Genomic DNA, 23947 nt, shown 5'->3' on the forward strand with positions numbered 1-23947 from the left:
GATGGTGTTTCTCTCTCTGTGCTCCCCTAATTGTTCCCATCACCAACTGCATTAAGCCCCTTCTCCCAGGGACTAGTGTTTGCCTGGCTGACCTCAGCCTGAGCCAGAGCAGGTTGCAGGATCAGTGCCTTTTGGTATTTTCTGCATGTTTTACCATGGTCAGGGTACCTGCCCCTGCAAGGAGGGTGGGTGCTGTGTTACTGTCCCTGTCCCATGCCAAGCACAGCTCCCAGGACAGCTGGTGAGTGCAGCCTGGTTGTAGGGGATTCCTTTCTTCTCAAGATGAGAAGCGGCACATGAGGAGGGTGGGCAGGAGCCTGGCACCATCATCTTCTCCACACTTGGCTTTTGAGGAGATGAGTCCTGAAAAGGTTCCCGAGTTTGGAATAAAAGGTGTCACCTGTTACAGTTGCCCTCTGTTCCAGCATTCCCAGGGAGTTTGCAGAGAACTAGAAGGAAGGTAAAGAGGAACTGATTAACTGTGGGACCAGTCCGAGCTGAGAGGTGTCACAGGTCGTGCTACAAACAACAGCAAAGGTTTCCAGAAACCTGCAGAAGCTGCTGCCCCACCCCAGAGGACTCTAAAGTTGTGGTGAAATGATGGCAAGATGACAGTTATTCAGCTCCTCTTTCCCCCTTCTGGATGCCTGGGAGGGGAAGAGCTTTCCCCATCCTTATTCTTGTCATCGATTTAACCCAGATCTTTGAGTCCACTGATTCCCACCCTTGCGTCTCTCTTGTTCATGGGGCGCAATGTTGGTGCAGTCCTGGAGCTGGATCAAAAGAAACCTCCTTCTTCAGGCTCTCGCATCTCTGAGTCCTCCACGCTTACCTGCTTTAGGTGTTTAAATCAAGGTGTGTAAATGGGTTCACCCTCTTGCATCTGAGCTCCTGGTCACGGTGGGCCCCCTTGGCTCTGCTAAGGGGTGTGCTGCGAGCCCCTGCCTTGCTGGCCAGGGGAGATGCCTGCTGCTTTGCTCCGAGACTGCGTGGGTCTGGGTGTTGCTTCTGGTAACAGCTGGTTGGTCTCATTTAAAGAAGAAAAAAAAAAGTAATTATGACCTAGGTCCTCTAATTATTCAAGCTTTTGATCTCTTAGGTTTGTAACTGGCTAAGGCAAGTCCTGCTTTGTTAGGAAGCTCAGAAATTCAGTATAAAACCATTTTTTTTCCTTTATTGGATAGATTTGCCAAGCAAGGTATTGCTTCCAGATGAATTGCTGCAAATTTGGCTGTTGCTGTGTTTCTTGTTGGGGGAAGATTTGGTTCATTCATGGTCTTACACACTGTTTTGAAACACAAAGCATCCTCTCTCCTGTCTCTGGAGAAAGGATGCTGTTTTGGAAGAAGGTTGTATTCTTTGTCCCCAGGACTTGGCAAGCCCAACCTGAGAGGCTTTTTCTAGCTGTCTAACACTGGGTTCAGGCTGTTTGGGTTCAGCCTTTCCTGTGATACTGGTACGTAGGGACTGGCTGTCCCGCATGGTGATGTAGCTGTTCTCAGCACACAGCTACATGGGGTGAGAGACCCCAAAAGTAGAGCAGAACCAAGACCTCAGGGCATGTACGAGACTAGGGCTGGACAGGAGCTGGCCAAAGTCACTTCAGAGCCCTCTCTGTCACCTTTGAAAGGTTGTGGCTGTTGTGGGAGGCCCCAATGGCTGGAAAAACCAACTATCACACCCATGGAAAAAGACAGGAGGGATGATGCATGCTGGGCAACCTCACTGGTGCCACTGGGAAATAGGGAGTCAAAGCTTCCAGGAAGCTGGTGAGATGGGGAAACTCCTTCCTTGGAGACTTTCAAAACACATCTGGCTGACGTGAGGCTGTGGACAGCTCGATCTGACCCCCAGGTCTGCGCTGCTTGGAGCAGGCGGTTGGGAAGGGGATTCCAGAGGTCCCTCCTGGGTGGGGTGATGCTGAGCTCACATGGAGGAATGCTGAATGCTCGTTGAAGTCGATGTGGGTTGATAGGAACAGAAATGGGTATAATTCTTATTAGTGCTGCGAAGTCTCAATAGGTCTGTTTGAATAACAAACTGGCATTTAATTAACATGCGTTATGGATCCCAAGGAAACCTAAGAAATATTGCTGGTTGTTATCGTTGCTGTTAAGCGCACAATGCTGGTCTGAAGATGAGCTCAAAGGACCAGGTTAATTTTGCTGGGCTGAGCTCTTGATGTGAGTAATGGTGGGAATCGGGACAGTATTTGCACAAACCTGGATAGGTTCGGAGCTGTGGGCTTTGGAGGAGTTACTGGGCGCGTGGCCTCAGATCTGCCATGCATTGAAACCCGGCTTGAGTATCTCCCGGGGCCAAGCTCCGGGTGTGAAACCCTCTGGAGTGCAGTGGTGGTCCTGCCTGGGGAAGGAGCCTGGTCCCTGCTGCCTCTCTCCTCTGCGGATGGGCTCATCGAAGCACTGGCTTTAATGGGCCCTTCTGAGTATTATTCATTAATTGATTAATTTTGCATTGCAAGCTGGCAGCATCCTCTCCCCATACGCTCTGGGTGTGGGCTTGCTTTACCAGCAGAGCTGGTGTATTTAGTTGGGTACATTTGTGGCTAGCGAGTGTATTTAGTTGGGTACATTTGTGGCTAGCGAGTGTCCGCTCCTGTGGTCCTTCCTGGGGGTGATCCTGGCTTTTGTGGCTCTTTACTCTGGTCCTTGTTTCCACATGTCCTGCCAGGCTCAGCAGCGATGCTGTGCAGGTGGGACTGCCCATGCACTTAAATGCCTGCAGGGTTGGGGCGACTACAAAGAGCTGGGGATCAAGCTCAGCACCTGAGCACTTAAAAAATCATTTGCATCACAGAAATCCTGTTGGGTTGTGGATAAGTGGTAAAACTCACGGTTCACGGTCCAGTCTAGGCGAGGGCTCTTCCTATTTCCCCCTGGGTGTCCTGACCAGCCCAGCACTGAACCTTGGATATTGCAATCTGAGGGGAAGCTTATGAAAATGCCCCAGACTTGCCCAGAGCTTTCTTGGCTTCTGAACTGTGTGAGCAGCCAGTCAAAACCAAAATGAAGATAGATGTGAGGCAGGAGCATGAAAAGGAGAAATGGATAATGTCACAGTCCAAAAGTTAATCCCATTTTAAATTTTATTTTTATATGTGAATTCCCTTCTCAGAGGCTCTCTCCAACAGCCAAATTTCTCGGTGTGTGCCAGAAATCATTCCTCAGATGGATTCTCTGCTTGGTGATTCGATGCAGCAGAGGCTTTGTGTCTTAACAATAAATAAAAAAATCTTCTGAAATGCAAGTTATTTTATCCTAATCCGCTACTGTCAAGTAAACACAGACAAAGGTTCCTTTGTTTTGAAATGGCCACCGAGAGAATTTGCTCTACAAACAAAGATCTAGATAAAAAAAGAGAACAGACAAGTCTATAAATTTTGAATGTGGGAGATGCTTTGGGAAGGGCTCTAGACTCAAGAGATTGAGTTTTCTGTGCCCTCTTCTCTCCTCCTCTTTAGAATTTAAAACATTTGTTTTTTTTTTTTTTTTTCCCCAAGCATCTTTCTTTCGGTTTTGTTTTACTGACAGAGTCAAGGTGTCTTGAGGCAGGGGGCTGATCCTGAAAAAGCACCAAAATCTTTAATTGTGGTGCTTGCGATGTGGCTGGGGAGGGATTTGGCAGCAGTCCCTCTGCCCGCAGCTGCACCCCAGCCTGGTTTCGGCAGCGATGTACATCCCACTGGTGAAGCTTCTGCTGCAGGGGATTAGTGGAGGAAAATAGGCTATTAAGTGTTAAAACATGATTAGATGCGGCTGGAATATTGCCTGAAACTGCTGTAGCTAGTTTAAAAAAATGGGAAGACTTCTGATTTCTCCTGCTGTTGATTCCTATATGATAGGGTACGAGGTACGAGAGGAATTTGCTGCCCAGGGGATGTGTAGGGCAGGTCCTGATGTCCCGAAATGGCTGGAGCTGAGCTCTGCCCTCGCTGTGGGCTGCTGATTCTTGCAAGAGGGCTCTGATTTAATTTCAGCTGACCTTGGTGGTACTTTGATACAAGTGCTTTGAGTGGTTCATATAGATATCTCAGTGCTTGGGGTCTGTGTGCTGCAGCAGCAGTTCTTGTGCTGAGATCCTCGAATCTCGATGCCTTTGGGAAGTGGTGGTTTGCTGAGCACTGGAGTTGTGTGTTTACTGTTCCCATAATGGTCTTTTCAACCCGTTTTCAAGTGTTTCCTGCCTGGATTGGTGCTCAGCTTGAGAGCTCAACACCTGCCTTTTTCCACCCCAAAACGAGCTCCCAGCAGCATCTCCAGCTGGTTTCCTGTTGGTGACCACAGTCGGGCTCCTGCGTTGTGTTTCCTCCACTGCTTTGGAAACAGGATTAGTGGGGACAGAGAATGAAGGAAGGACAAGACTGGAGCTGATTATAGAGGGCAAGCTGGAAAATGCCAGTGAGCAAGGTGAAGCACATCCTCTGCATGGCTGCTGCACCTTGTCCTAGGTTGCCAGGATGTGTTTTGGGGCCTGATCTCCTTGGGGCTGCAGGATATGGACCCTGATGGGATATTAAACAGCCTGTGGACTGGGACAGGGGGTTTCCCAGTCCTACGCCACTGGGACTTTCTGCAGCTGGGCGATGGTAACTGCCTTGACCCAGAATCTGTCTGGAGGTGAGCAGTGCACCAGTGCCTGCAGGGACTTTCCTTGGTCTGTGGCACAGCAGAAGTGCAGGTGGCCAAAGAATAGCTTCTACTGCAAAAGCCTCTGAGATTTGGTCATTTGTGTTCATTGTGCAGGGAAAGAAAAATAAATGTGGAAAAGTTATGGAGAGAGCCTGCTGGGGAAGCCCCCCTTGCTGCCTTGGGGCATCTTGTGCTGGATGCAGGCTGTGGGTGAAGCTGAGCACTGCTGTGTTCTTGGGGCATCAGAATGGCTCTGGTTTGCTGTGTTGGGGTAGGGGACTCTCAGGAGAGGTCCAGCAGACAACAGCCAAGGCATGTTGCACTGGAAATAGTGTTTAACATCACCTGGCAGAAGTCTTGCCCTGCTCTCTCCCCAAACCCAGCACCCCTCCTGTGTTCCAACTACTGGAGTGCTCTGCCTCTCCCACGGCTGTTGCTTGTTCCAGTTCCTGGAGTCTCACCTGCTTAAAGCAATTTCTTCCATCAATGAACACAGAGGAGGAGAGAGATGGATTTTGTTTAGGGCTGTGCAGCACAGCTGAATACTCTGGTGTTTGTGGCTTCTGTTTCTCTCCAGAGCGGGGATGTTGGTGGAGGGGGGTGGAGGGGTGGGAATTGTGCTGCAGAAGATAATGTTGAAGGTTGCTCGGGGTTTTGTAGGGCATCTTCACCATTTCAGAGTCATAGTACCGTGAAGCGATGGGATCTCGTGTTATTTCAATCCCTTGAATTGCTCCCCGAGGAGCGGAGCAAAGAGGCCAAATAGAAATGTGAGAACCTACATGCTCTCCTCAGAGGGGTCCTTTGCTCCTGTTCCTGTGTCTGCTGGTTTTCCTTCTGCTCCAGCAGCATCCCAGCTGGGTTAGCGTGGCCAGGTACCATCGCCGTTTGTTCTCGCAGAAGATGCAGAAAGGTCAAGCTCAGATTTGCTAACGATCAGAGTGAGCTTGAATAACTCTGTCATCTTCCCTCGCAGTCAGCTGTGCTGGGAGGGGAGGAGGAGGTGGAGGAGGTCTGTGTGAATGATCCTGACCCCCTGCATACCCTCTGTGTGTGGCTCTGCGAGGGAGGACAGCAGAGGAGGGGACAGCTTGGTTTGGCTCTGCCTGCGAGGTCCTGGCTGCAGTGAGATGCTGCTCAGTCTGAAGGAGCTTTAAAGCAAGACACAGATGTGTTCATCCTCACGTCCCAGTTCCCCCTCTCTTGGGGAAAGTAATTTCTGGACCATTTGCAACCTTGGGTCACTGCCACTTATGACAGATCCTAATCTGCTCCTCAGTTATTTCTTCTCAGCAGAGCACATAGTTCTTCTGACAGGAGCTGCACAAAATACCCAAAAGTTGCTTTGTGGCTTTGACAATCCCTTTTCTTACCTGACCAGCAGCTTGGGCTGCTGCCTCCTTGAGATGTGATGCACAGACGTGCAGTTCCAGGGATGCTTGTGTTCCCTTTGCTTTCAAAAAGTCAAGTGAGTTATAAATTTATCTCGCTGCCTTTAATGCCCAGTGAAGGTGACAGGAGAACCAGTTGCAGAGAGTCATGTAACCAAGTGACGGTGACGGGGCTGGGGAGGAGCATGGGCAGAGCGAGGGAGGGAGCCGGGCAGGCTCTGCTGTGCAAACTCAGCACTAATTATTCCCCATTTCTTCCCGAGTGAGTTATAACTCTCTCCCGGGATGCTTGTGTTATGTTTTGATGTTGTCTGCTGAGCAGCTCTGGATAACTGTCTGCAGCAGCTTGTAAGCAGCTTGTCAGGATCTGCTGCTGGAGTATGTCTCACCGGACGGCGCAGGCAGCGGCCGGGAGGCTTGTCCAGGCAGAGGGATGAGGCTGTTCTCATGATCTGAATCCAGAATTTCCTTACACAAACCCCTCTCGATAGGTGGTGGGAGGTTACCCTCTCATCCCCACTTCCCGCAGTGCCTGTGGGGCTGTTAGCTGGAACATTCTCCCAGATCCCCATAGAGAGGGTGTGGGTAAGTGGGTGCGTGTCACCCCCCTGGCACCAGCTGGGACATGCAGATCCCACACGTCCCCAGTGCTTAATTTTTCTGCTGCTGCATCCAGAGCTGGATTAGAGTCTCCTGGAGCCTGTGGGCCACTGGAGGGGTGTCAACCAGGGGAGACCCATGGGGAGGAGTGTGCTGTGCAGCTCTTCAGTGCCTGGGGCTCGTTTCCAGCCTGGCTGCATCCATTCCATCCAAAGCTGCTCCAAGCAGCCTCGGGGGCTGGAGCAGCCAGCTGATGCTGTAAGAAGTTGCCTGGTTGGTGCCAAGCCGAGCTGGTTGGTACTGGGAGCACCTCCTTGGTGAAGAGCTGTGCTGGCGAAGATGGGCTTTTGATTCTGCCTCCCCCAGAAAAATGCTGGGGTGGCAGGGCCAGCTCTCCAGCTGGCCCAGAGATGCTGTGCTCTGGCAGCTCCCGCCGCTCAGCATCATTCTCTTGCTTCCTCGTTGTCCAAGCGTCAGTGGGGAGAAGGGGGTTAATGGAGACCCCAAAGCAAGGCAGAGCCCAGATTCAGGGTGAGGGCTTTCTGCCTCAAATGCTGCCTTCCCCCCAGCCCCACTACCTGCTGGCTCCTGCCAGATGCTCCATTGCTCCAGGGGCTCTTTTGAATGGATAATGCTGCACACAGCAGCAATAACTTATTCTGCTCTTTCTGTTGAGTATTAGGAGGCTTCTTTAATTATGGGTTAAAGTGGTGCTCTGGGCTGAGGAATGGCTGCTGGTGATGGATGCTGCTGGGAGTGACAGTGGGTGTCCCCACTGTGCTGCTGGTGCTGGGGTCACACCCCCATGGGCAATGCAGGGGTGTCCTTAATCTGCATTTTTTTGGAGCAGACTATTGCTTTGCCTGGGTGGAGAAAGTGGGGGTTGATTAAAAGCACGTGTTCTGTCCTGCGCCTGCTGCTTCTGATGTCCCCATGGGCCATCCACTTTGATCCCGGAGCGCTGCCTCCCCCGACGGGTTGGTGAACGTGCACCATGCTCCTGTCTCCAACCCACACTTGGAAAGGGAGTTTAAAGTGGAAGTGTAAAACTTTACTGCGCTTATTAAATTGCTATTGCAGGCAGGGAAATGAGTGCTGTTAAAATAAAGGAAAATGAAGGCATCCGTGGGGGCTCCACGTGACACCAGGGGTTACTGCCCACTTCTGTGGGGATGTGCTGGGGGAGTAAAACACGGATTGGTGCTTTGCAGGGCACAGAGGGGTGAGAAGAAGTGTAAGAGCTGCTGTAGTAGCAGTTAAGGCTTAATCCACCCTGGGAACATGTCTCTTACTGAAGAAGTACCTGTTTGATACAATCGCTGCTCAGAATTGGATGCCTGCAGACTTAAAAAGGGAAAAAAAATAATGCCACCAAACGATTTGGAAGATGGAAGTGTGGATTCACGAGTCTTAAACTGGTGGAGCAGAGATGAAGATCTCAGTGCAGAGATGCGCGCTGGCCCCTTCCCTGCCGCCGCCGTGTTGGAGGAGGGAGGAGCAGCCTCCCGCTGGCCTCGGCACTCTGTTATCTCCATAAGCAGTGACTCCCAGGGAATGATTAAATCAATGAATTGATTTTCTATAGCTCATAAGGAAGTCAAATGGCATTTCCATCAACGTGTGATGAGCAAACACCCCACCATGGCCAGGAGGAATGTTACTGGCTCTTTATGCTTTTATTACCCCTTTTCACTCCTAAATCAAAATTCATCCTGAGCCCAGGAGGCAGCAGGTACTTCAGAAAATAAAACTAGCACAGTGGGAACCATAGCAGCCTCTGTAAAAGCTGGGTTTTCCCACTGATTTATTTGTTTCTCTGGCCTAAATGAGAGAGCAGGGCTCAGTTTAACTCGGGTAGAGATTAGCCGAGGCTTGTCCCATGGCTCTGCCAATGCCCCCCGGCTCCTGTGGGCTCTGCTTTGGGCTGCTGCCCCGCTCTGCTGCTGCTGGAAGGATCCAGCTGCTGGGCTCAGCGGAGGCTGATGGGTTTGGAGGAAGGGGATGATTTATTTGCCTGTGGAAACAGAGTGGCAGAATGCCCGACACTGTTTGGCCAATATTTTTGGCTGAAGGAGAAATGGTAATCATTTTGGAAATGTTAAATTAGTGAGTTCTGCTGTTTCTGAAACATAACATTTTGGGGCAGCTGTAAATAAGGCTGTGGGCTTGAGTGCTGGACATGCAGAGCCAGGGGAGCCATGGTGGTGGCGAGTCTCCTGAAGCCTTCCTCCGGCTGATCTTGGGGTGTGCAGGTGCTGGGTCAAATCCTTCCTGTGCCTGAGGGGTTTGGGCTGATTTCCTGCAATCCTTGGGGCATCAGCTCTGATAATACAGTTTTCCCTGGGTCAGCAACAGGGACTGTTATGAGAAGAACTAGTTGAGTTGAATGCTGATGCCATTGGAGAGATGCCTCTCTTGTAAAGACCAAGAACCAAAAAGAGGGTTGGTGACAGAGGAGCTTCCTGGCTTGTGGGTCTGTGGAGGTACTCTGGAGCTGCCCCTGTGCCATGGGACTGGGGTGTGCTGCTCATTGCCTGGAGCTGGGGGTCCTGGCTGCAAAACTGGGGTCCAGCTTTGCCCCCAGTGCTGACAGCATCCAGCCCGGTGCAGAGTCCAGCCGTGCCCTGGGAGCCCCAGTATCCTTTGGGCTTTGCTACTGGCAACTGCCCTTGAGCAAGCCCTGTGCTGGAGCCCTTGTATTTTAGGAAGCGATTTAAAATCGATGTTAATCTTGTAGTTTGAAAGCCTCGCCTGCAGCTTGAGGTGTTTGGAGCACTGCAGAACAGCTTAAAATGCAATTTAAAATAGTGCTGGCTGGTGATAGAGGAACAACTAAAAATATCCCGCTGGTACTTTTTAAAAAAAAAAAAAGTGAAAAGGGGATGAGAAGGGGGAAGAAGATGGGGATAAAAAACCAAAATAAATAAAAGCTGAAATTCGCCTTGTGCTGGGGTTTTGCACAGCAGTCTCCTTTTCCCCAGCTACCCGCCTCCCCCAGCCCATCTCCTGGGACTGCTGGGAAGAGATGACAGGGCTCATTTTGCCTGAGAGCAAAGGCTTGTGGCAGGGCTTGTGGGACTGTCCTCGTGTCCCACAGGGAACATCAGGTCTCTGGTGTGTGTTTGCGGGGTAAGGAGTAATAAAAATGGTGGGGAACAGCCCTGCGCTCTCTCTTGTGGTAATGAAATGCTCCTGTCTGTGAATGTAAGTGTCTATTTGTATTGCTCAGCTTCCTGCCTTTTCTTATTTATATGGAAATAGGGAGCAAACGTGTTAGGGTGGAGATAGAGAGCTGCAGTCTGCTCTTACAGGCGTTTCCTTTTGGGTGGGGGGCAAGGGGAGCTGGTTGGGGTGGAGAAGCAGCTGCACGCTCAGCTCAGGGTCCTGCAGCCAAAGGGCTGCCCGGAGGGAGGGACCGAGATCCCAGAGCCAGTGGGGTTGGTGTGGGGACATGGGGCTGGCACCCCCACTCCATGTTTAGTGCAGCAGCTGGAAGAGGTCTGGTGAGACCTCGGGTGGAGGATGAGGGTTGCTCAGGACCTGTCTGAGGCCTTTCTCTAACCAACCTCCTCCATGAAACCTGGGGGGGGGGGCATCATCCTCCTGGGGGGCATCACCCTCACCAGGGAGGACCTGCAGCGTGCTGGGGCGTGGGGCTGCAGAAGGAAAGCAGAGGTATGGCTCATCGCTCAGGGAGCCGTTGGCAGCGCCGGAGAGCGGGGCTGAGGATGTGGCTTTGCTGTGGGTGTCCGGGAGCGGGGTGGGTAGAGCAGTGCCTGGCCATAGGGGTGGTGTGGTGCTTGTGGGAGCGATTTATGGGGCTGAGCAGTGTTGCTTCCTATCTGCTGGTGCTGTTTTGGACAACATGCATGCCACGGCACAGCCAGTTCTTGCTTTCAGCTGGGAAACTTCTGCAGCAGGTTGGTCCCCCCACTGAGGTGTCTCGCCCCCAGGCACCGCTGGCATGCAGGGGGGCTGTAGGAGAGCTGGGGGGGTCTCTTGAGCCTGTGGCAGGGTTGCCATTGCTGTTATCGCATGGCTGCGTTAGCAGAGCCCTGGGGCAGCTCCTGCCTGGCTCGGTTGTGGCGCACGACTACCAGCCCCGCGGTGATGGAGCCGGCCGTGCAGGGCGTAGCGGGGCCTGATGGGCTCTGCCAGCCCATGGATGGGGCGAGAGGGAATGAAAACATTCCTGAAGCTGCACGTTTGCTGCTGATTGCACATCAGTGGACAAAGGGATGCATAAATCCAGGAGGTAGATGATAGCAGGCAGGTGGGACACTATCTATTTTACCAGCCAGTGACTTAAGGCTGCTTAATTTGTCTGATGACTGGGGAACCACTTTGTTGCCGGCCTTTTCCAGTAGCGCAGCAGCAAATTGATGGTGCAGCTGGAGTTGTACCAAAGTGTCCACTTCACTGGCAGCCCCCAGCCTGCTTCGTGGACTCCTCCAGGTGCAAACTCTGCTGCTGGTGTGACAGTTCCCTGTGCGGCTCCTTGTGCTGTTTGCCTTGGGGCACTGGCTAAGCAGGTCCATATTTTCTCTGTATAACTTGAAATAATAAATCTGTAGCAGTTTAATGGCAAGTGTGGGTGGATTTGCTGGAGGCAACAACTGGCTGGGTGCCCATGCTGGTGAGTGGGTGCCCTCGAGGGGTGCAGCCACCCAGCAGGACCTCATCCATCCCTGGAGCAGCTTCCCCCAAGGGTGGGTGCCAAAGGGATGGAGACAGGAGGTGGCTGTCGCTGCCAGCCTGAGCCTGGCCTTGGGCTTTCTTGTTGCCAGTTAGTGCGCCAGTTAGTGCTGGGTCTCTGGGCTGTGATTGCAATGGATTATGTGTCAGGGTTAGCTGGAGCCTTTGGCTAGTTGGCTCTTTGGTCTTTTAATCTGCTTGAATCAAAATCAATAGTGAAAGTAATGGGAGGAGGAGGGAAGCGAAGGGCTGGTGCTTTGCTCCCTGGGAACTGGGGAGGTGCTGGGGTTGTGCCCTCCCAGGAGGATGGGGTCCCCAGGACAGCCCCGGCTACCAGCCACCCAGAGAGCTGGGCAGTGAGGTCTGGGTCCAGCTTCACGGTGGTGGAGGTCCTCCAGTTTCTTCTCCAAGAAATCCTTCAAGAGTACGTTGTCCTTTTGAGGGGCTTAAGTAGCCTGGAGTTGTCCTTTAAAGGAGAAAACCAAAGCAAAGCAAATGATGCTTTAGATTGAAATTAATTCAGCTGGTATTTTCAGTGGACGTAAGTAATATCTTACCATCTCTGAGCAAATTCCCTTCTTGTACTGGAGCGTTCAGCTGTTGCGAGGTAGTCAGGCAGGGATATGACATGTCTGAGAAGGCGGGGTGGGAAAATCAACAACAAACCAGCCATGTTATGAACAGTGGAGATAGATTGTGGAATTGCATTTTAAATATCAGGGGGATGTTTCAGCGCCATTTGCACCGATGTAGGTCGAGGCTGTGCCTCGGTCTCCCCCTGGGAGATGGACCCTTGTGCCTGCCAGGTTAGGGAGGCTCTTGCTCCCATTGAAACTGGACTGGTTTTTGGGTGGAAAAGCTCCCAGTAAATGATCAAGGTGAGATGCCACCTCTGCACCCATGGGGTGGCACTGGGGTCCTCTAGGAGGAAAACGCAAGGGATGTGCTGGGCTGAGTGCTGGTGTGCAGCTCAAACACAGTTTCCTCTACGTGTTTCTTTTTCCTCATCTCAGCACGAAGCTGGTGCTGAGCATTGTGAGACCCCCCCCCGAGCAGGATGGGGCCAAGTGACCCAAGGACAGGATGCTGTCATCTGGGTCCAGCAGGTACGCGGGGCAAGGAGCTTTGAATCAGTCCAAGCAGCTAAAGGGAACATGACCCCAAAATGCAATTTTTTCTCCCAAAGGGTTTTGGCTCCTTTTGAAAACATCAGCCCGAGTGTCCCAGAGCCACACACAAGCCTGTGTGATGGGGTGACATCCTGCATGTCCCCTCCATGCTTATGAAGTGCTGAGTGAAGGTGGCTCCCAGCATGAAGAATGGCAGGGTGGCATGGGGAGGATGCTCAGGATCCCAAAACACGATGCCTGAGCATGGAAATTCCTTCCCATCTGCTCCTTCCTCCATGGCACAACCTGGGCTTTGCCAGCTCTGTTTCACATCATCTCCACTGGTCCCAGCTCTGTACTGGGCTGCCTGGCAGGGAGTCCCCTGCGCCGTGGCTGTGCTGGAGATGCTCTGTGAAACACTGCTTTCTCAGCTGCTCTCCACTCCTGCGCAGTCGCCCTGAGGCATCTGGCATTGAACTTCACCCTCGCGTCCAGAGCAGTCTGCACACGCAGCAAAACTGACCCGTGCGTCCGTCCTGGCTCCTGTTCCTGGAGGTTTTGATGACAGGTAATGGCAGGAGGTGGGACGCCTGCCCAGGGGTGTATTCACTCCAAGAAGGTATTTTAAAGACGATTGTATCATTAGTGAATTCCCCAGGGTTTCTACCCATCCAAATTTGAGCATATTGGCTGTTGACTATTCCACTGGTTTTGCAGAGAAACTATTTCTTCTTCCACTAGACATCACCCTTAGGGGATGCTTTCTTTTTTTCCCCTGATTTCATCCAATTACTTAGCTGTATGCTCTTCTGAAGCACCATAAATAATTCTCCTCCCTCTGCTGTGTTTACCAGCATGTCTCATGAAATCCAGTAAGATATGATTGATTGCAATCATTATTTCCTAGTGCTGCTATGAAAACCTCTGTCAGGTTCAGTGATTGCCTTTAAAGAGTGGCTGCCACTCAGGAAAACTGTCAAAAACCTGTCATACTTTAGCAAACTCCAATTAATCTGTTGAGCAGTTTTACTTGTGTTTTCTTTCCCATCATTGCTGATTATCAAGGGTAATTAGAATATTTTTCCTTTGTAATTAGCAGCTTGCTTTTTTTTAAAAAAAAAAGTGGCTCGCAGGACTATTTGACCGGGTTTTCATGCTATGGAGTTGGGTTTGGGTTTATCCTGTCTGCCTGCAGTGCTGTTTGCAAGTCGTTTGGGGATCTTCATCTCTGGCTTAAAGGGAGAAGCTGGGGGTACCCGCCGGGCTCGCCTCCGTCCTCCGCATCCCCCTCGCTGGCACGCGCTGTCAGGCAGCCGAGCAGCCGTTCGGCGGGTGTCTGGGTCTCCGCTTCAGGTTAACAAATTAATCCTGGCTCTTGCATTTTTAAAAGAGTCGCTTCAGCACTTTTCCTCCTTTCTTTTGGTTTTAATGAGACACACTTTCCAAGAGATGTAATAATCATTGCCAAAAATGTCAAATCGTTCTTGTTATCCTCCTTAAGCTTCTGGAACAACAACAACAACAACAAAAAGACCAAGAACAGAAAAATAGAGGTGTTGACAAGGAAGGGCTTTGACTTCATCTCCAAGAGCCAAGGGAGGGCTGGGGGGAGATGTGCCCGGCGACAGCGCTGCTTTCTGGCAGGGTGCCCAAAAAATAACCCAGTGAAGGCTGAGATTTTTATTACTATTTTTGTTTAGGATTTGGGGTGATTTTTAATTTCTTTGTTGGAGAAGGAATAGCTCTTCTCACTGTTGACAGCAAAGCTCAGAGCTTTGCTGTTGAAAAGCATCCTAGAAATGCTCAAAACCAGCTGTGAAATTGGATGGTGGCAGACACGAGGGGAAATCTTGGTGAAGCCAGCGGGAGAGCCGGGGGGGCCCGGGCTGGCTCTGGGGGCTCAGTTGTGGGGCCAGGGCTTGTAGCTCTGCTCACTGCCAGCTTCTGTGGGATCCGGTGGGAAATGGTTTCATTCCCCAGTGGGACTATCCTCATCCCTCCTTAGAGATTTGGGAGCAGAGCTGTCTTGTCAGCTGTGCTTCTGCGGTGAGGACTCAGAGCAGGCATCCTTGCCTGGATTGCTGGGTGTGGATGGCGCCCGAGCAGCAGGAGATCTCTATCTCTTGATTGTGCTTGAGCATGGGGTGATCCCTGGGGGGCTTTGCCTGGGCAGTGGGAATGCAGCACTGAGCACCCCTGGGTGCCCAGCATGGACATCAGCTCACTGCTGCCTGCTGGAAATGTGAGCCCTGTGTAGCTCTGTGCCTCAGTTTCCCTTGTCCACCTGCCCAGGGCAGGATCAGGCTCCCTTAGCACGGCTGGAGAGTCTCCTGTACCCATCCCAAACCCCTCAGGAAAGGGCTTTTCCCAAGTCTCTTCTGCGGGGATGAGCTCCGTGCATGTGTGTGGGTTTTAATCAGGGGCCAGAGCTGTTTCTCTGCCCGGGCTTTGCAAGCAGCCATTTAAATTTCAAATGAGCTGCACCACTAAACAGGCCTTCATAATTAAATGAATGCAGCCTGGCTACCAACTGGGGCAACAGCCCAGTCCTGAGTGGCAAAGGCAGCAGCAGCTTTCAGTCATCTCCATTGCCTTCCCAGACATGATCCTTGCATCTTCACAGTGAACCAGCACGACCTGACCTTCCCAAAACAACCTGGGATCCCAATCCTTGGGCCAGGGGTACCACTCCGTCCATGGAAATGTGCTGGTTGTGGTTTAAGCCCTTCTGGCCAGCTGTAGGTGGTGTATTGGGTCCTCTTCCTGACCTCCAGACTCACCTGCCAGCACAGGAACATGCAAGAAGGGTGCGCAGTCTCCATCTCGCTCAAAGACTGAGTTCAAGGTCTAAGCTCTGACCCCCTGGCAGTGCCTGGATGTTGGACCAGGAGCAAATCCTGAGCAGAAATCCCCATTCAGGGGGTGGTCAGTCCTGGAAGCTGCCTGAGGGAGGCAGATGGAGGATGTTGAGTGCTTCAAGCTGCGACCACAGCCCAGCTGTGGTAGGGATGTGACCGGAGTCAGCTCAGTCCCGGGGGGAAATAACTAATGTGGATTTTCTGACTTAAGCCCAACTCAGAGCTTTTCTATTTTTCTTGGCTGTGTCTTTGCCCAATTTGCTCAGCTGTGTTTGGGGAGGCCCCTGTACAAATTGAGCTCCAGGGTCCAAGTTTCCACTTTTTTCCCCCCGTAGCATCTTTTAACTGCGACTTCATTAGCACTTCTGCCCTTTAATGGGACAGGCTGTGACTCGTGTCCCACCCAGGGGATTGGGGGACCTTCCTGGTGGGATGGACAAAGGTGGCTCCTGTGTTTCCAGACCCATCCAGGGAGGTCTGGGACTGCACAGGACTTCTGAACCCACCGATTCAAGCAGAAGTTGATGACTTCTTGCCATGGGAGTGCAGGGATTGTTTGGGGAAGAGCCCAGTTTCAATCTCCATGAATTTTTTTGTTTGTTTTTTTGTTTTCTTTTTGAGGAATTGCTTTTGTTCAATATTTCTCTTCCGTTTTGTTAGATAGCGTCAGGAAAAGTAATGTTTTGCTGATAATCTCAGCCAAGCGTGGAAGACAGCCTTTGGTAGGATCTGACTGGCCCGGTGTCTGCTTCTTAGAGGGGTTAAGGGTTGGCTTGTGGCCCTGTGTTCATGTGCCGTGTGTCTGACAGAGACAGGCAGCCACAGTAATGTGATGCTTTCACTGTGCCCACCGGGCCGAGAGCCTGGCAGGGTGGCATGTGAGTGCTGAAGCCCCCAATTTGGCTGTGGTGCCAATGCAGCCCTCCTCTGTTAGAGCTGGAGAACTGACCTGTGGCAGCCGTGGGTCTAGTGCCGTGGCATCTGGAGCTGGAGTTAGCGGGTGATTTACTGGGGTAGTGGGGAGGGAGCTGGGGCTGCATCTCTGCAGTGGTGGGAGCCATCGCAGCAAGCCGGTTCCCACCACAGCCATATGCACTGCTCTTATCTGAATATCAAAACCATCTAGACCTCACATTCAGGCTGGTCTCAGTGCTGTTTGACATGCTCAGCGGCCTGAGGCAGCTCCTGTGGCGAGGAGAAGCCCGTGCCCGGGCTGTCCCCAGCACGGGATGTCCTTGGGATGCCCCACTCCATCCCACCGTGAGGAGAAGCCCGTGCCCAGGCTGTCCCCAGCACAGGATGTCGTTGGGATGCCCCACTCCATCCCACCGTGAGGAGAAGCCCGTGCCCGGGCTGTCCCCAGCACGGGATGTCCTTGGAATGCCCCACTCCATCCCACCATGAGGAGAAGCCCGTGCCGGGGCTGTCCCCAGCATGGGATGTCCTTGGGATGCCCCACTCCATCCCACTGCCGGGGCTGAGCTGGGTGCAGGGTGCTGTGCTGGGGTGGGGGACCCAGGGGATGCACCAGCACAGCCATTCTCTGGCTTTGCAAGATGCCGTTTGACATCTGTTTGGAGATGCACGAGATGTCTGTAAGCCCTGATAGCCACCTGGGGTGTCCGGCAGCCGTTAGACTTCCCAGCGCTGCCCACCCGGCTCCTGCTGCTCCCTAAATTAAATATGTGCTGCCTCTTGAAAAGCACATGTGAGTGGAACAGCGGAGATAAGCTGAACGGGAGAAGTTCAGGGGATTATGCACTGATTAAGTTATTACTAATGTGAAATGAGCCACGCTGAGATGAAACAAGAGCTTTATTTTCTGTTCCCTGGCTTCAGGCTCGGGGCTGCCTGTCACTAGACAGCAGATCAAACCAGGAGCCAGGAGCCCGGGTATCTCCCGGCTCTTTCAACACAGCAGCAGGTTGGTGCTGTGCAGACCCGTAGGAATCAGTGTGTTAAACGGGGCTGGGAATCAGGGGCCTTCCCTTCTGGGGGGGATTTGCTGAGATGCAGCTCTTGAAACAGAGCTATTTCCAGTGCTGGAGCACCCACCCTGTAGCAGATTTAGGTAGAAAAGGAATTCTTCTCTGCAACAGGAAAATCCGGTGCTGCTGGGAGGATGTGTTGGGGGAGGACCACCTATTTGCTCTGTTTCCCATGTTTTTCCTTAAGCATCCCCTGCAGGCTGCTCTCAAAGGCAGGATGCTGGGCTAGGTGGGTCTTGGAGAGTGAAAAATAGAAGTACAAAATAAAAGGCTGTTTGGTTAGTGTTTGAGAATGAACTTGGTTTCCTGTAAGCACCGAGATGGTCCATAAACCACCAGGCCCATCAGCGGGGTGGGGGAGCACAAGACCGTGGGCAGCTTTGGGGCTGAAGCCATGGGGAGGGGGATTTTCTCGGTCTGACACGGCAGCACCCAGCCCGTGACCGTGTCTTGCTTGCTCTTTGTGTGCCTGCAGTGATGGGCGCGCTGGAGTCCCGAGGGGTGCTGCGGCGAATGAGCGACATGCTGGAGATGCTGATGAAGAGGATGGACATCCTGGCCAGGCTGGAGAATAGCACTGACTTCCACAAAGGGGATGAAGCGCGATTCCCTCTGGACAGGTCAGTCGGCCGCACCGATGCCCTGGGCAGACCCCGTGGAGCAGTGCCGGGGGGTTTGCAGGAGCAGAAAAACCCCAATGTGCTCTGCAGTGTCAGGCCGAGCCGCTGCGTGGGGATGGTGGAGCCCACCAGGGCATGGGGCTGGGGCAGATCTTTTGCAGTCTTGTTGTCTGCCATTTCTGGAACCTGTCTCTTTTGGGATTTATGAAATTGCCATGATTTGGGGAGTTACCTGTAGCACCTGTCCCAGCTGCTAGTGTTGTGGTGTGGGAGGGTGTCTCTTCACACCGCTGTGCTGTGGTGGAGCTGCAGGTGGGACTCGCCGATGGCTGGAGCAGTACCTGGTGCATGGCCTGTGCTCCATCTGCCACTAAATCCTGGAGTGAGCTCAGGCTGGTTTCTTTGTGCCCATATCCCTCAGGTAACTGTCAAAATGATTACTGTTTGAAACCCAGGGCTGATATGTTCAGCTTTGGAGTTGAGCAAGGCTTAAAATGAAATAGGAGCAAACTGTTAGGCCCAGAGCTGGCGTCCTGGCTCCCCATGATGCACGCACCGCATCCATCCCAGCCGGCAGCTTGAGAGGTGCCATCAGACCTTCCCATCGTGACATGCTGATTTACTAAAGAGACATTTCCCTTTGCTTCGAGAGCCTTTAAACATCTATTAATACTAATTTGGCTGTCAAGCCAAGGCCTGCAAAAATGGTAACTTGAATGTGGAGAAGCAGAGATGAAAAAACTGAGGGGCAGCACTTGGGACCAACTTTGCAATGCAGAAAAGATGCCAGCGTAGATTTTGCTCGGGTGGCGTCTGAGCGGTGGGTGGCAGCGATGTGACACGCAGCTGTCACCGCTGCCCTGTTCCGTGTCACCGGAGCCAGCGCGGGAGCTGTGGTGCATCCCAATGGCTCCCGCCTGGCATTCCCACCTCTGCTTCCTGCGGTGGCCAGGCTCGATGGCTGGCGGGGGTTTCTGTGCCTCCCTGTTTCCATCATCATTTCCATTTCTCTCCCTTGCTTTCCTTATGAGTCTCTTTTGTGCCTATAATGGAAAACAGAGTAAGTGAGCCTGTAATTAAAGGCTGTGCTGTGCTGTACGGCGTGCACACATGAATTAAAGCTGCACAGGCAGCCTTGGAGTGCATGGTCTTGCCTTTTAAGTAATATAATTTCAACCACTGAAAAATGTAATTTACCTCGGTAATGGCAGGTGCTGGGAATTTTGTCATTAGACACTGGCTGGAACCCAGGCATACGAGGAGGACAACAGTAATCCTGGAGAGGAACGGACAGGACTACTACAGCCAGCAACTGGAAGGCGCTTGCTCACATTTGATGATTTTCTTGGACAACCTTGTGTTAAAAGAAGCAGTAATTTTATGTGATCATAATTTCTGTACACCAGCAGCCAAGAGATAAACTTAAAAGCATTTATGTGAACTGGCAGCAATCGCTGCAGATGGGGATCTTGCATTTCAGATCTACCACGTAGCTGGTGACTCCAGGGCCATTGCTTGGAGACACCAGAGAGGTTGGGAGCTTATGGACCCAGCACATCAAAACAACCTCGGGTTTTGTGTATGTGCTGAGATGGGTTTGAGTGGTTGAGATTACAGATGTCTTCATTTTCAGGAACAGAAAATCAGGACAGTTAGTTTATCACCTTTTGCTCCTTATAAATTACCCCCTAAGTGCATTCAAGTCCCTTCACTTGATCTTGCATCAAAACCGATCTGTGTCATCTTGCTCTCACCCAGCCTCCAAAGATCAGGTTTGGGTCATGGGGCAGAGCAGCTCCAGATGAAGCAACCATTGTGGGGGCGTTTCTTGTGGATGGATTTTTGCTGTGACAGTCTGTAATGAAGCACTGACAGCATTTGCAAATGCTTGTGAAGCGTTTCCCAAGTGCTCCCCACTTGCCCTGCAGCCCCCGGGTCTGGCTGAGGTCTGTGGTCAGAGGAGACCTGTTGGAAGTGTTACAGCGGTGCCGGGTCTCAGCGAGTTTGAGCAGCTCCATCTCTGCTGCCACGTGGGCTCCCTCACCTGTAGTGCCCTTTCTTGGCTTGTCCAGGTCCCTGCCCTCCTTTGCGGGGTGTGGGAGGCAGCTGGAAGGGTGCAGAGCCAATACACACTGTTTGTGACCCTGCTCTGAGCAGAGCCTGGTGCTGGGCTGATCCACTGCTCTGATGGATGCTCTCCAGAGCTGTGTGGAGCATCCTGGGGGGAATCAAATAGCAGCTGATGCGAAACCTGGCTGAGACCCTGTGGAGTAGGGGTGCTGTGGTCCCCATCCCTTTGGGGGTAACCAGCTGCAGCCCCTGGGGACCCGCTGTGCTGAGGGGGAACGGGCACCACCAACTGCACTGGGACCAAGTGGTGTCTCCTGAGCCCAGATCAACCCCGTGGCCATGGAGACACCCTGGTGCTGTTTGTTATTAGGACCCTGGGACTCTACCAAGGGCTTGTTTCCAACTTCCCTCCCTGTCTCTGTCTCTTTGATCACCAGTGACTGACTTGAAGCTGTCAGTGAAAGATAATACAATTAAAGGGTGCTAATTTCAAAGGGATTTTATTCTTTAAAGCTTCTCTGGTTAGCATGGTGGCTGCCTTCATCTCCTTCCCTGCTCAGCAAAGCCCCGAGCGCAGGCTTTGCAATTCCACCTGTGCAAAAGTGGATTAATTCTTGGTTTTACAAAGCATTCTCCTGCTTAATGCTGGATCTCTGATGAAATTGGGAGGGCTTGGCTTTGCAGAGACCCAGTGAAGAAGAAGGAGGTGAAGGCTGCAGTGGGCTTTACAGAATAGCCCATGAGCACTGTCCCCCTCCAGCACTGCTCCAGTGGAGGGCAGGGGTGGCTTTTACCCCTGGAAAGTGCAAGGAGGAATTTAAATATACAGGGTATAATTAATGACCTGCCTTGGAAAGCCTCCCAACTGCCAGGGCAGTCAGCTTTATGTGGCTGAAAGTTACTCCAAGATCTTTCTCGCTCCATAGGTGCTGTCTGATTGAATACTGTATAGGTGCCTCTCTCTGTAGCCCTCCAGCATCTTGCAATGCTTTGGATAAAACTCTTGGAAGACTCAAATGTCCAACGTCCTCCTTAGAAGAGCCGCCCAGGGGTTTTGTGGGATGTCCCGCTGGGGTAGGGGGACATAGGCTGTACCTGTGAACCAGCCTGCTGTGCCCCTGCGCGTTGCTGGATCCCTTCTCCAGCACTCCCCAGGCTGCCTGCACCCTGCCCGTGCTGGGAAGGTAAGCGATGGGTTCCCTAACAAGGGCGAGCAGCCTGCCAGTCAACTGCAGAAAAATCAATACTGCTGTTAATTGAATGCAACCCTCGTAAATCATCAGAGGGGAAGGAAATTAGAGGTACTTATGGACGCCTCCTGGAGAGCTATTTACTGGGCAAGGGAAATATTAGTTTGCAGTGGAAGTATTGGTCCCCTGCTGGAAAGCACTGGGGAGGGAGGGCGTCTGAAAGGGCTGACCCAAGCTGGCACCATAACCCAAAAGCATTGGGGCTCAGAGAAGCCCTTTTCCAGGAGCGGGGCTGCCCCTGCCCACCCCGTGTTGGCTTACACCCGTGCCTGCGGGGAGGTGGCAGAGGGGAAGGCTGGGGTCTGCAGTGCTGGCAGCCCTGGTCATCCCTCTTCCCCACATAGTAGTTAGCCTGCAAAGGGTGTTATTTGCTAACGACTGATTAATCTTCAAGCTTAATTACTGCCGAGGCTCAGTTAATTTCCACACACTTTAAGTATTTGTTCTTGTAATCATTACATGACTCCGTATTCCCCCAGTAATTAAAAATCTTACAATATGACACTAAATGGGTGATGTTCCTCATCCTGCCAGCCTGGTTCTATTAATTCCTGAATTGTTGCAGTTGATAAGCTGGCTTTAGTGAAATTGCTGCCAGATGCCACAGTCCCCTGCTATCCAGGTGAGCCCGGAGTGGGCTTGGACCCCTCTGTGCATCATCTCCCCATCTCCTCAGCACACTGCAGGGCTCAGGTGAGGCTGGTGCTACGTGGTGTGAAAGGTGTCCAGAGCAGGCAGAGCCCCGAAGCAGCCCAGGGGGAAGGTAAGACCTGTTCTGAGATCCAGCCCAGCTTTGCTGGGTGGTTGTTTTGCCAAGTAGAGCTCAGCCATGGGAGCAGCATCAGGGGTGCAGCTGGGCAGGAGAGCCCAGCAGCCAGCGCTGCAGGAGCCTTCCTCCCTGGCACTCTTCTTCCTCACAGCTTTTGCAGCCCATTTCATCCTGGCAGAGGCTGCAAGTTGTTTCTTGCCAGCTCCTGAGGATGTCTTCAGCCCGGTCCTGGATGCTTTCAGTGTTAGCGTGGAGGGGATGGGCACAACGCAGGGGATCACTGAGGACCCTTCAAGTCTGGGGTCCCCATCAGGGTCAGAGGAGGAGGTGCAGGGGCAAATTCAAGCCTGGGCAGCTGAGATAAAATGCAGGACATCCCTCTAAGGCAGAGTGGGGGACCAGGGTCCATCCATGTGCCCCCACCTTGCCTGAGGGGCTCTGGGCTTGTTGGGAGACCCCATTGGGGGTGCCATCACCCACGGCCGGAGGGTGATGGGCATTGCCAACGCGGTGGGGGTGTCAGTGCCCATGTGTGCCCAGGTCACTCACACCCTCCCCTCCTGCTCCCAGGCTTGTACCTCCCCCAGCACCTCCAGCTCAGTTTGCTGAACCTAATTCTGTGATAGGCTTTGCTTTCTGTTTATTTTGTGCCTTTCCATCTCAAAGCATTGATACGCTGGGGGCTGCTTTATTGCAGGGCTTTGCAAATGAGGCTTTCTGATGCACTAACACATGGAGGCAAAGTGCTGTTGCTGGCGTTTTTGTGCTGTGGCTGGATGTGTTGAAAGTCCTCGGCACCCAGTCCCCCAGGGTGAGCAGAGCCCAGGGCTTTGGGGTAGTGCTGGGGGGCTGGTGATGTGGGATGGGGAGAAGCGTGGCACCAGCGTACCTTTGCCCCGGCTGTGTGTCTGATTTACCCTACGAGGAAAATCAGCTCCCATTAACCATCCATCGGGTGTCCTTCATTTTGGGGTAGCTGGGAGCAAGCAGCCCCCTCCGAAGGGATGAGCCTGGGGGCTTTGCAGCTGGGGGGCGTTGGTGAGAGGGAAGGGGGGTGCTGTCTGGGGATGCTGCAGTGCCAATGGTGGAAAAACAGGCTGCCAAAATAACCCTTCCAAGATGAAGCAGCGCGTGCCCACAAAACACCCAGCTGGCAAAGAAAATGTGAAGCTGAGGGCTGTAGAAAAGCACAGGCTTGGGAGAGCATCTCATCCAGGCAATCCCCATCCCCAGGGATTGTGATCAAAACGGTATATTTTTGGTCTAACTTTTGGGTAGGTCCCTCTTAGGACTGCCAAGGCTGGCAATGCCTTCACAGCTCACTGAAGGCGGTTTCTCGCAGCCTGCATCAGGCTACTCAGGCACGTAGACAAATGTGTCTGATTTATGCCCCAATCAAGTGAAGATTAACATACATCAAAGTGACTGATCCCATAACCCTCCTGTCCATCACCCTTCGTGTTCACATAAATAAAACCCGCTGCTGCCAGGGCGTGTGACTCGGCTCAGGTCTGCTCTGGGAGTCAGGAGAAAAGCGAAGGTTTGGGTCTGTGGCTTCGGTTTTGTGTTCTGCTTGGGAAGGAGCTCAGAGCACTTTATAGCATTCATAAAATATTTTAATTAACAATCTCGGTTATACTTTGCTGGCAAGTTCTCCCTGTGTTGGTGAGATACTGGCTTTGACTGGAAAGTTGGTTTTCATAATTTTTTTCATTAAATTTATTGCCAGCTCATTAAAATGGCAGCATCCTCCCCTGCGGTGTGCAGCCCTTGGGCTTTGGGTTAGCTCAGGGTCTGGTCCTCTAAATGCATTTGTGTGAGAAACATCACCCACAGTAAACTGAAATTAAAATAAATGGAAGTACTTTAGTGAGTAAAATGCTCTGGTATTTGTTACATGATTTATTATGTAACTTGGAGTTGGAGGAGTTCAGGGAGGGCTCTGCCC

At 52.2% G+C, this 23947-nt stretch overlaps 1 protein-coding gene across 2 annotated transcripts in view; it reads left to right on the forward strand.

Annotated features, from left to right (window-relative positions):
* MGAT5B (alpha-1,6-mannosylglycoprotein 6-beta-N-acetylglucosaminyltransferase B) overlaps window positions 1–23947 on the forward strand; it is a 69818-nt gene that overhangs the window by 7873 nt on the left and 37998 nt on the right. For both annotated transcript variants that reach the window (XM_074847019.1, XM_074847020.1), the window contains exon 3: window positions 17766–17910. In XM_074847019.1, coding sequence (XP_074703120.1) covers window positions 17766–17910 — 145 coding nt within the window. The remainder of the gene's footprint in view (window positions 1–17765; window positions 17911–23947) is intronic.

The sequence above is a fragment of the Strix aluco genome, chromosome 21, assembly GCF_031877795.1.
Source record: "Strix aluco isolate bStrAlu1 chromosome 21, bStrAlu1.hap1, whole genome shotgun sequence".
Taxonomy (NCBI): Eukaryota; Metazoa; Chordata; class Aves; order Strigiformes; family Strigidae; genus Strix; species Strix aluco.